Genomic DNA, 12,922 nt, shown 5'->3' with positions numbered 1-12,922 from the left:
ACTTGTAGCATCTGTTAATTTCTGTAATGTAAATACGCCTACGATGGCTGACAAACTCCTAATGTCATGTCTCCGAATTCAGAATCGGGGAGAGAGGCGCAGCAGTGCCCCATTTTAGAGCATGTTCACCATATGGATACACATAACTGACCTCAGGAGCAGAATAATAATAATTAATAGTAAAATCATTAGGTAAAAACAATTAAGGAGTGATGAGTTTTGAGTATTGATGACTCGAGTTTTCAATATAATGTATTTAATTGTAAATTTATATAATTTAATTTTTAACAACGCCACATTTAGCAACTGCTTTGCAAACTTCCAGAAAATGTAACGATTGGCTCTTGAGACTGGACCGAGCCAACTCCAGTTCATGACTTCTCACCATCTCCACTGCTTCCTTCAGGACTAAAGCACCAGTGTCTCTCATTAGATTACTGCTTTAGCCTTCTGTTTGACCTGCTCTGCCTTTGCCCTCCCAGCGCCTATGCACAAAACAGTTCAGGATGATCCTTCTAATACATAGGACAGACCGTGTCATCCTTTGGCTCAAAAGTCTGCAATAGCTCCCCATTTCCTCCAGAGTAACCGCCCAAAGTTTATATCATTTGTGCTCCTCTCCACCCACCACTATCCTTACCTTCCTGACCTCATCTTCTACTTACCTCCCCTCTGCCCCACACCCCCCAGTTGCTGCTTTTGACCACTTGCCTCTGGATGCTGCTGAAACTTGTCGGCAAGCTCCACCTAAGGGCCATTCCCTCTGCCTGGGATGCTCTTCCCCTGATATCCTCATGCTTTGTTCCCTCACCTCCTTCATCTTTGCTCTGCTATATCTTCTTAATGAAGCTTGCTCTGATCGCCCTATTTACGATTGTACCCAGCTCAGGATCCATGCACACTACTGCTGTTCCTTTTCTTCTCTTCTTTTCTTCCCCAACAGCACCTATCATCTTCAATCATACAATGCAATGCATTTATTATATTCATGTTTATTGTTGATCCCCCCCCCCAAACCCACTAGAATGTAAGCTCCATGAGAGCATAGGTCTTTGTCTGTTTTGTTGACTAATGTATCTTTAGAGTATACAAGACTCATAATAGGTCAAAAGTTATTTGTTGAAAGAGTGAGTTTCCTGAAAATGAAACCAAGAATCATCAACTGATTCTTCCCAGAATTTATACAGAACTGAACCACTTTACAATACATATTTACGCAAAGAGCAATGAGACTTCAAAATGTCCTTCGAAAACCATTTTTCTCTGCCAAAAAAGTTTAGGGTAAAGAAGTTCTTTATTTCTAGTGTAAATACCTTAATGTTTCCATTGGTATTCTTTTTTTTTTTTTTTCAACTTCTTATTTTGGAATGATTTTAGGTATAGAAAAGTTGCAAAGATAATAGAGTTCATCCAGCTTTTCTTAAGGCTAACATCTTACATAATGTGGCACATTTGTCAAAACTAAGAAATTAACATTGGTACAATATGGTATTCACTTTTAAATAATTTATTTTTCTTTCAATTTTTTTTTTGTTTATTTATTTTTGAGAGACAGAGAGAGAGCACGAGCAGAGGAGGGGCAGACAGAGAGGGAGACAGAGAACCTGATGCAGGTTCCAGGCTCCAAGCTGTCAGCACAGAGCCCGACACAGGACTCAAACTCACGGACCTGAGCCGAAGTTGGATGCTTAACTGACTGAGCCACCCAGGCGCCCCAACAATTTATTTTTCTTTAGTGAGGATACTATCCCTCTTGGCATTCTAATGACACTGCATGGCTTTTTTTCTCAAATCTGATTTACTTTGGCTTTAATTGATCACTCTGGCACTTATTTTTTTCTGCCTTAACAACGTGGCCAGCTCTAAGCCTTTCTTTTTTCTTTTTGAATATAGTTGGCATACAGTGTTACGTTCTCCAAGTCAGTCTTCATCTTGTCCTCACTTGCCATCGCTATTAGCCCCAAATCATTTTCACAAGGCTGTAGTCATTTCCTGTGCTCACACCTAATGTGTATAAGTAACTCCATGGAGCCCAAGTGAGCTCTAAAGTCCAGGCTCCATCTGCCTGCACAACAGGACAGAGCTCCCACAGAAGGTGTGGGGGAAGATCTCAATCTCCAAAATGGGAAGCAGGGGCAAAATTCCATTATAGTAAGCCCTGCTGAGAAGAAGAAAACCCACCCGGATGACCAGAAACTTAGAAGGTGGACCTGAACAGGGCATACAAGGCATACAGGACATTACTGGAACCTGAGAACCCAGTATTATTAGAATGGAAGAAGCTGGGTTTGAGCTGTGACAATGTGAACGACGTAGAAATCCCCTGGGTCCCATGGAGGATGAGGTTTGTGTAAGAGTCCAGTGGTTAATGCTGGGGCACCGAGGCCCAAAGCGGCAATGTTTATGTCTCAACACTAAGGCAACTTGAAGCCACCTGTGTGCTGAATCTCCCTAAAGAATTGCAGCCTCAGCTTAGAGAAGTGCCAGTTGGGCATTGGTAAAGGTGGAGTGGGGTGTCTGTGGGATCTGTTGAGGGACCCTTAGGAAAGGGTGAGGTGGAGTCAACTCAGAGTGAAATGATTGTGTCACAGATGAACCACGGCAGACCCAGAGCCAGGAATTACAAAGTTACTACCACGGTGATATCGAGTTTTACAGTAATAAACGCTGGATGTTTCTGAGAGAAAGAAAAAGCCCCCACATCCTAGAACGGTGTCCCTCACAACTATCTAGATGCCCCATGCCTGAAATTACCTATCCTTCCTGCCATCTGTGCCTAAGCAGAGGATGCTGGGTTATTGAAAGAATCTATAGACTTAATTGTTATAATCATTTTGTCTCCAAAGGTATCTCAGCAAGTGGAAAGTATGTTGTATAAGAAAAGTCTTCTACTTCCTACCCATACAAAACAACCATTTGATCAACCAGCAGATACATCCCCTCTTTTGGATTTTAATTCCTGGGGTGATACGTTGGATGTTCCTTGTTCCCAGGATATAACAATTCCTAAATGAAGCGAACAAGATAGCATGAGAAATTAAAACCCTCAAGGAGCAAGAACAGTCTTTATCAGTTTTCCAAAGAGTCCAGGACATTCTGAAGGGCATGTGAGGGTTTCCCAAGATGAGATGGAAGCTGGGAAGAAGAGAAAGCCAGCCCTCCTGGAGCCCTTAAGGAGGCCTTGCCCGAGAGCCTTCCTAAAGTGACTTCAGCCCAAAGTGGCTGCAGGTGTATCCTTGGAAGCAAATGCTGAATGAAGGAGAGCACTTGCAAACACCAGAAAAGCTACAGTTGGATGATTCCATGAGGAAATCTCCGAAGAAGCCAAAAGAACCAATAGTGAAAAAAAAAAAAGAGTTCCTTATCTCCCTTCATTCATCTCCCATCCCCCAACCCAGAAAGAGACCAAGGCAATCCCGTGGAGTTGAAAGATGTAGAAGAAAAAGTGGCAAAGTACAAAAATGAGAAAGAGAGGCTGACCACAAGGCCTCCACTTTTTCTCACTTCAGGCTTCCAGGCTGAAGAAGGACCAAGCCAGGGAAGAACAGAAGGTTTAACCTTTCAGTTCAGAGAGACTGTTATTCAGCATTTTCTTGCTGACCTGAAATTGTCATGACTCAAAATAACTCCTAATTATCTGAGACGGAGATGAAAAGTAACAGTACCCACCTCAGATTTCCCACAAGGGGTGGGGATAGAGTTATCTCTGCAAAGCAGGTTTGAATTGGCTGGAGGGAGGGGAGAAGATGAAGGTGACTTTCCGCTTGTCCCCGTGGAGTCCCTCTCAACTTTACGCTTAACAGAAAGCCTCTGAAAAGATACACAAGAAACGGCTAGGAGTTTGCTCAAGGAAGGGACTGGCAACAGGGGCATGAGGGAAACTTAGCACATACCCTCCTGTACATTTTAAATGTCCAACGATGAGAATGCATTTTCTATTTTTAAAATTTACATTTAAAATGAAGAAACTGTAGCAGACAGCCTCGAAGGTCGCCCCCAATGATCCCTGCTTCCCGGTCCCTGTGCCCTCATGTAACGCCCTCCCCTCTTAGGTGGGATGGACTTACTGACTCTTTTCTGGTGAACATAATATGAAAATCATGATGGATGTCACATCTTTGGTTCTTCCGTCTGGGATGCTCTTTCTCTCTCTTTGGAATCCCTGCTCTTGAGGGAACCAGCTTCGATGAGTCCAGGCAGCCCTGCGGAGAGCCTGAGTGATGGAACGTGGAAACAAATCTTCTGAGGCTTGTCAAAAGCCACATTAAGGAACTTGAACGTGGCTTCTCCTCAATGAAGCATTGAGATAACTACACATGCAGCTTCTGCCTACAGCTTGATGGAGGGCCTGAACCAGAGGTCTCCACTGAGTCGCTCCTGGATTCCTGACCCACAGAAACTGCAAAATAATAAATGTGTTGTTTTCAGCCACAAAGTTTTGGAGTAATTTATTTCACAACAATAGATAACTAAAACAAACCAATAAAGTGCATTGTACAACATGTATAGGCTGGTACCCACATTCACTTTTTGGTTTAAAGGTGGGTTTTTGAAGTTATTTCCCTACAAGCCAGGCTAGCATCATCAAGCTTTGCTCTCTTTCACTTTTAATCTGAAAGCAGCAAGGGGTTTTTGCCAACATAAAATTATATTGTACTTTCAAATATCCTTGTGGATTTGCTAATTTACTTTCTATGGAGAGAGAAAGAGAGACAGAGAGAGACTGAGGAGGGAGAGAAGGAGAAAAAAGAGGAATAATCTGGGAAAATTTCAAAATTTTACGAAGTTTTGTCACATGCCCTTTCAACTGTTACAATTCTCAGCATAGAGAAGTTTCACAAGATACCAAATGTGAGTTAACAGATGTTATGGTGGGGGATAAAAAGGAAAGTTTAACTAATATTTTTAGTGGGGAAAGGATCATGTGGTTCAATCCGTATGACAGTTTTAAATTTCTTATCCCTGCTAAATGAGTCAATCGAGTTGGGAACTGATTCACTTGAACACATGTGTCTCAAAGTCTCACTAAGGAAAGTGTTCTGACATGCCTTCCTGGCATATACTATCACCAAAAAAAGCACTGTGCTTAATCTTAGATCCATGCATAAAAAAGCAGAGGATGTAGGTGAAGGAGGGTCCTCAGCGCCCTGCACTCTTCCGGTGGAAGGGGGAGAGGCAGGGAAGGAGGCTGGAGTTGGTTGTGCACACTAAGGTTACTTTCTTTCCAGATGAATAACTCCGGGGTACTTTTTAACAACAAACCCGCTTTAGAGACAGAAATGGTATTGGGGAATGAACATTTCACCCACATTATCATATAGATATAGTGTTTACCTTTTCAGCAAATACTACTTTAGTCTTGAGCATACTCTGTACCCTTTGTGAGAATAGAAGAAAGGACAGCGACAAAAAGAAGTCTCTCCTATGTTTGAAAACCAATCACAATGAAACTGTGTTGGCTAATTAGGATCTTCAACTTACGAAATATTCTGTGTAGACAGACTGAATAAACATCCACACAATGGAGTGCTATGCAACTGTTTCTATAATGGAAGTATTTATTACAGCTCTTAGAAAGCAAAAATAGAGTTTGCATATCGTCATTTGGCACCCCTAAAAAATAAAGATCTAGCTGATGACCATGAATGGCTGGTACCCTTACGAATAGAGAAACAACCAGACAATACATGCCTCCTTACGGAAGTCCATAACAAAATCCAAACTGTGGGAAACTGCATGGTAGAAACTGTTTTAGTAACTGTATAGTAGAAATGACCTGATGTTCTTCAACAAACAAATTGCAAAGAAAACCAAAGAGAAGAAAAAGGAAAATCAATAGATTAAAAGTTACTAAAGATTCAAATCACATAGATGTAAACATTCTGGAAACAGGTAGTTATGATGGTCGCACAACGTTGTGAGTGTAATTAATGCCACTTAATTGTACACTTAAAAACGATTTAAATCACACATTTTTTAAATTAAATGGAGTCTGGCAGAACACTCAAGACTCTTGAGTCAGAGACAAGGGACTTTATTGCTCATGACACAACAAGAAGCCCAAACATTAGCATATTTGTGTTGGTTTTCCTTGCTCTCAAGTGCCTCAAGGGTAATAAAGATGGGCCTAGAGATCGCCTGTACATGCAGTGTCTTGCATCACAGCTGAAGAGCACTGAGCTTGGGAAACCCACTAATTTTATAGCAAGCAGTAAGCAAGCCTGCTCTTTGGGCTGGGGGTGGAATGTTGGAGGGGAGTGGGGAAGAGATGTTATGTCATTTCTTAAGGTTACCAGTACATAATTAACCCTGAAAATTGGCCCTGATGAAAGAACAGTCAGGATCTTGCAATCTTGGCCCACCCAGAAAGATCTGTAGGAACAAAGGAGACCCAGAAAAAAGTGTCTCTTCCAACAATATCATGCCATGGATTTGCTTCAAAAAATCCATTGAGAAGAGAGGGTATTAGTCAGTGGGAGTATAGGTGAAACAACTTTGACCATGAGTGGATACTTATTGAAGCTGGGTTATGAGTACATGAGGCTCACTAAGCTGTTCATTCTTCTTTTATATATGTTTGAAAATTTTCCATAATAAAAGTTTTTTTAATCTTATTAAGAGTTATTATATACATTATGTGTGTGTTCTAATATTTTCTGATAGTATATTTAAAAATGCATATTTGCTATTTAAAATCTGTGGAATATTTATGGAGCACCTGGGTGGCTTAGTTGGCTGAGCGCTGACTTTGGCTCAGGTCATAATCTCATAGTTTGTGGACTTAAGCCCTGCATCGGGCTCTGTACTGACAGCTTGGAGCCTTGAGCCTGCTTCAGATTCTGAGTTTCCCCTCTCATTCTCTGTCTCTCAAAAATAAATAAAGTGTTTAAAAATTTTAATAAAAATAAAAAATAAATAAAATCTGTGGAATTTTTTATTCTATCAATTAATACTAAGATAATAACTTCAAGCAAATGCAGTTACTCATGATGGTAAATATTTATATTGTAATTTTATTACAGCTATTTGAAAGGTCTGTTTTATAGAGAGTTGTAGGCAATTTATTGTACTTGTCCATCCTGCCCTGGGGAAAATGAATGTCTCTTCACAGAAGCCAAAAATACAAGGTCTGAGGTCTTTGATATATCTGCTAATAGTCACAAGATGTCATTGTGCGGCCATGAGAAGTAATCTCCCCAGAAATGTAATAGTTTGCCTAACATGACTGGGTGTCATTTTGAAAAAATCGGAATGCTTTTAGGCTGTGCACATTTAAAAAACAAAATGCATTTCTAGTATATTTCACCACTACCCCTTTGGCTCATTCCCTACTAGGTAATTTTATTTTGCTGGCTAGAGTGACATAAAGTTTATTGACTGATTATTACATTGAATTCAATGCTTACTTCCTTTCATCCTGCTAAGAAGTCCTTCTCATCAAATAAAACATAAAAGCAAGAGTTTCAAACACCTTGTTGCTATAAAAATTTTTTATCACCTCTTGTCTTAGTCAGTTTGGGCCACTATAATAAAATGACACAGACTGAGTGGCTTATAAACAAAAGAAATTTATTTCTCACAGGTCCGAGGCTAGAAGTCCAAAATCCAGGCGCCAGCATGGTCGGCTTCTAGTGACAGCCTTCTTCCAGGGTGAAGCCTGCCGACCTGTCACTGTGTGCTCACGTGGTGGAAACCAGAGACAGCAAACTCTTGTGTCTCTTCTTAGAAGGACACTAATCCCATTCACGAGGGCACCATCTTCATGACCTAATCACTTCCCAAAGGGCCCTCCTCCTAATAGCATCACAATGGGGGTTAGGATTTCAACATATGAATTTGGCAAGGGGACATTCAGCCCATAATACATTCATCAGCCCATTTGCTGTCAGTCCCCTCTCAACATTTTTCAGCTCTTTGATGCCTAAAAAAATATTCAGCAATTTCAGCTCCCCTTCTGGGTCTTTGGGGGATGGGGTGGGTGGCAGGGAGTAGCAAGGTTTCTGCACTTTTTACTTCCGCAGTTGCATTCCTATATAGAAAACAGCAAATTTCACATTAAAAAGGATCAGAGAGTTACAGAGTTTATCCAGATGATCAACCAGCTGTTACAAAAACTTAGAAACCCTGCTTCTTAACTATACATCTTCCTAACCATACCCTTCGTAAGAGCATGCCTTGGGAAGCACAAAACTAAAGAGTATATTTCCCTTTGGGGGATCACTGTGATGCTCCTGCACTGGAGACATCAGTCTTCATACTCATCATGGGTCCTGCCATCCCACCATTCTTGCAAAGATGGTTCTTCACTGGGTACCTGAAGATCACTGTCAAAACCCAGCCTGTGCCACTGATGTGTGGCACTGGAGGATGTGGGCTACGAGGGGCCCAAGCATTTGCGTCAAGGGGGAGAGGCCTTCAAGCATAGGAAAATGTATAATGTATTCTGTTTAAAGTAAAAACTACCGAGGAAACCTCTCATCAGAGCAAATGTCCCAAAGCGCATCTGTAGCCTGACCAAAAGCTCTACCGGAGAGAGAGAGCGAGAGCTGTGAAATCAGAAGAAGGAGAACAACAAGAGGAAGAATCAAGGGAGAAGATACAACCCGAGTCTACTGTCCAGCAACTCACCACCCATGGCAGAACAGAGTTAGGGTAGTTACGTTTCCCACCATACAAGGCACCCATCTTCTAAGCTAATTCCAAACACCAAAGGGAAAAACGACACTGACTCACACATACAGTCCATTCCCGACCAGAACCTTGGCTCATAGAAAGAGGAAATGTTTTACTGTATTCTGGGTGGAGAAGAAGGGACATCACAGACTGTGATGGATTGCACTCTTTCTAGTCACACTGCCAAGGAAGATGCCAGGACACTGGCAGGACAGCACCTGGCAGATGGTCATCCATCGTCTGCTTAAGTCCCCTCCCCCTTTCCAGCCACTTCCTCCTACTGAAATCACTTCAGGGTCTCCTAAATTAGGGCTCTGGGTTTGGTCTCTGCCTTTCCCAGATAAGTAAACTCACCCCCAAGAGTTCTGCCCACTGTGAGAATTTTTCAATCCTCAGAAGTCTCACCCGTCCCACCCTGGAGGGATGACCTTCCCAGTCCTAGGGACCAGGGTAATAGCATCCTTTGTTCTGCTTCTTGGCTCTAAATTCCTTAGACCACCACCCCATCCATTCTAAATTCAGCCTACCTCACTTCCTGAGCACTTCCTGTAACAGGAGGATATCCATTCTTTCTTCCAAATTGTTCAATTCTCCTACAGTGGTCACATCAAGCAGTCTCCCACTCATAGCCCCAAGGTCCTGGGGAAATGACTCCAGAGAGACAGAATCAGAATCTCCTCTTTCTCCTAGGGGACAGGCCTCTTCACACACACACTAAGATACAGAATCTAGGAGCTATATTTATCACATAGCATGAAATAGTCTTCCTTTGGTGTCCGCAATCTATTCTGCTTCTTCTCTCTACTTATCTGGGTCCTCAAATTCTGCATTAAGCACTTCTAAGTCTTTATTCCATACTGTTGTAGAGCTCTTTGATGAACTTAACTGGACACATGGTGCAGAATCCATAAGGCAAAGTTTCTGTGTCTGTTGTACATCGGAAGCCTGTTTCTTTTCTAAGATAGGCTGTGCCACCAGCTGCCTTGAATCACAAACTAGAAATGTCATTCAACTGCTCTCCGAACACTGCAAAATGTCCTGCAGAAACTGGATATTTCAGTGCTGTCTGTATGGTCCAGGCAGATAATAGGCTTACCTGTCAACCTGTTTTTTGACATCTCATGACTAATACAATCAATTCTATAAAGAAAACACAATATTTGCTGGAGTTCTGTCAAATTCAGTGCTGTGCTTTGCCTTGATAATTTGCTGTAGTTTTCCTTCGCCTACATGATGGAAATTACAAGTGCTTACAAAAAGCAGTGGAACATTTGGTAAATAATAGTTGAAAACAGTTCCCCTGATATTTTTAAGACTCCAGTTACAGATTTCTACTATAGCAACATTTTCTTTTCAGATACACATTTAGGTCCCCAGACACTAGAATAAATGGAAATAACTTCATTCAAAATATCCAAAAGTAATTTTGTCCATGTGAGGTTTTGTTGTTTTGGGTTTTTTATGAATTAGATGACGACCAGATGGTTCGTTGTTTCATGGGATTGGAACTACTATGGTAATCCAACAGGTTTCAAATCCTTTAAATTGGTCCTTATTGCTTTATATTAATACCAATGGTTTGCCACTAAAACCACTCATCTAAGTGAGCAAACACATAAAGATTCATAGCACAGGATTCAGAATGAATCAGCCAATATCTGATTGTACAGGTTTAACTAAGAGAGATATCAGCCACCCCAAAGGACAAAACTATAAGAAGCTGTTGTCTTTTTAGTCCTGGGAGCACATGGAAAAAACTCTTTATTTTTGGCCTAATGGCTGCTTCCATGCCAGAGGCATAAAAAGTAATTATTCACCAGCCTTTGCTTATACTCACAAGCACATTCAGCAAATGACATCCACAAAACAGATCCTAAGCACTCTTTCCCTTATGGAGAATTTTCCAGAATGAATGGTCTGATTAGGTTACTGCTTATGATTACTATCTTTGAAATATGTAATTCATAAATCAAGGCTTTGTTTTAAAATTTAGGATAAAGAGGGGCACCTGGGTGGCTCAGTCGGTTAAGTGTCCAACTCTTGATTTTGACTAAGGTCATGATCTCACGGTTTGTGAGATAGAGCCCCAAGTCGGGCTCCATGCCAACAGTGCAGAGCCTACTTGGGTCTCTCTCTCTCTCTCTCTCTCTCTGCCCCTAGCCCATGCTCTCTCTCAAAATAAATAAACTTAATAAAATAGAATAAAAATTTAGGATTAAGAATAACAATACAATGCAAGAATTCTTGTGAAGATTCAAACACTTTTCATGAACATGAAACTATTTAAAACTATTTAAAAATAGTAGCTTGTTTCAATTATCTTGTTTTGAGATGGTATGTCAATTCAGATGCTCTGTGACACAATTGCTATACCTCTCTGTTCCCAAATGCTTTCCAAATGTTAGCTCCTCCTGCTGAATTCGGATAATGGAGAGACTGAGGAGGGCCAGGAGCACTACCAGTAAATGATTTTAAACAAGGACAGCAAAACATACACCAAGTTTCATTTTTTGAAATGACAAAACTCTCACTGTGCCCACAATGTTTCTAAGAATACTATAATGTTAAAGTTCAAGAACAAGATAACAAAGTATGCTTACAAGTTTCCCATTGTTTCAAGAACTTTGTTTTCCCCTATGCAATGGACAGAGTTGCCCTCATTCAGCTGAAATACTTACTTGAGATTTAACACAGCTGACCTCACAAAAATTTTTTTTAAAAATTTGAAAAATCATCATTTACACTTTCGAAGTTAGAAAAAGATTTTTAAAATGTTTTTGACTCTCATTTATCTTTTCTGTGGGTAATCAATGAGTGTGTGCCTGTTGGTCCATGCTATGCCAATGACAGCCATTTGGCCCTTCTTTAGCATGGACAGGTATAGCAAGTAATGTGACCATGAGAATTAGTGCAAGGCACTTGATGTCCAAGAGGTGGCAGATGGAGTAAGATAGGGCCGTGCGAATATAGAAACAATGCCCTCCCTGTTCATGCTCTCCTCCGGCCAGGGCTTCCTGGAAGCCACAGCTTTGCTGGAGACTCGAGACCACTAAGGACACTTCAGCCTGAGGCTCAAGAACACCAGAGCACAGCTCAGTTGGCTCTCTGAAGAACTCACATGGCATATCTCAGTCACTTTTTTTTAATTTTAATTTCAATTTTAATTTATTTATTTTAATGTTTTATTTTTGACAGACAGAGAAAGACAGAGCATGAGCAGGGGAGGGGCAGAGAGAGAGGGAGACACAGAATCTGAAGCAGGCTCCAGGCTCTGAGCTGTCAGCATAGAGCCCGACGCGGGGCTCGAACTCACAGAGTGTGAGATCATGACTTGAGCTGAAGTCAGCCGCTTAACCGACTGAACCACCCAGGTGTCCCTCTTAGTCAATTTTTTAAATTGAAAATAACTTCTTTTTCTTATTCCGTAAGTAATGCACGTTTGTTATGCAGAATACAGAAATTTAAAATTAACACCCCCTTCCCACCCCCAAAAAGAGGTGGGAGGGAATATCCTTTCATTCCCCCACTTCTTGGTTGAATTTTGGTGTATATTCAAAGTTTGGTCACTCCTCTCCCTCTCTCTCTCTCTCTGGGATCTTATTGTGAATATTCTTTTGAGTTATCTATACATCATTAATTTTATTCATCATTCATGTCTCACAGAACCGAGCACAGTCCTGCCTGAGTAGGTATTCAGTAAAAGGATGAATAATTGAACATCCAAATCGGCTCCCCCCCCCCCTTTTTCTTTTTGCCTTATGCTGCTAGAAATAATATAACAATTGCTGCACCACATCTGTTCCCATGTGCTTGCCAAAGGAATACTAGGTATTGGCATTTATCTGAAACCATCAAGAAACCACAGTATTTACTAACTTCCTCAGAAAACCCCTCCTTAAAAGGAGCACTTCACAAATGAAGAAGCCCTTAATTTGGAGTTAGAAGATCTAAGTTTGAATTCCAACTAGGTTACTGTATTTCTCATACAATATTTCTTTCTCATACAATATTGTATTTCTCATTTTACTTCTTTAAGCCTCCACCTTTTAGTCTGTGAAATGAAGGCATCAACCTATAGCATCCCTAGCAGTTAAAATCTTATGATTTATCATATCATATAATCATATATGATAAATCATATGATTTATCATATTATATAATCATATATGGTAAATCATATGATTTATCATATTCTACCCAAATATACACACACATATGTGTAAATTTTTTTAGTTTTTAGTGAAGAAAG

The 12,922-nt window shown here is 40.8% G+C and overlaps 1 protein-coding gene across 3 annotated transcripts in view; it reads left to right on the top strand.

The window, feature by feature from the left end:
* Positions 1-4,435, top strand: part of SAMD7 (sterile alpha motif domain containing 7) — a 28,231-nt gene extending 23,796 nt beyond the window's left edge. For all 3 annotated transcript variants that reach the window (XM_045037288.1, XM_019810451.2, XM_003991925.4), the window contains one exon: positions 2,847-4,435. In XM_045037288.1, the coding sequence (XP_044893223.1) occupies positions 2,847-3,014 (168 nt within the window). In that variant the 3' untranslated portion in view covers positions 3,015-4,435. The remainder of the gene's footprint in view (positions 1-2,846) is intronic.
* The last annotated feature ends 8,487 nt before the right edge of the window (positions 4,436-12,922 follow it).

The sequence above is a fragment of the Felis catus genome, chromosome C2, assembly GCF_018350175.1.
Source record: "Felis catus isolate Fca126 chromosome C2, F.catus_Fca126_mat1.0, whole genome shotgun sequence".
NCBI classification, from domain to species: Eukaryota; Metazoa; Chordata; class Mammalia; order Carnivora; family Felidae; genus Felis; species Felis catus.
This window is presented reverse-complemented; position numbering and strand designations above follow the sequence as displayed.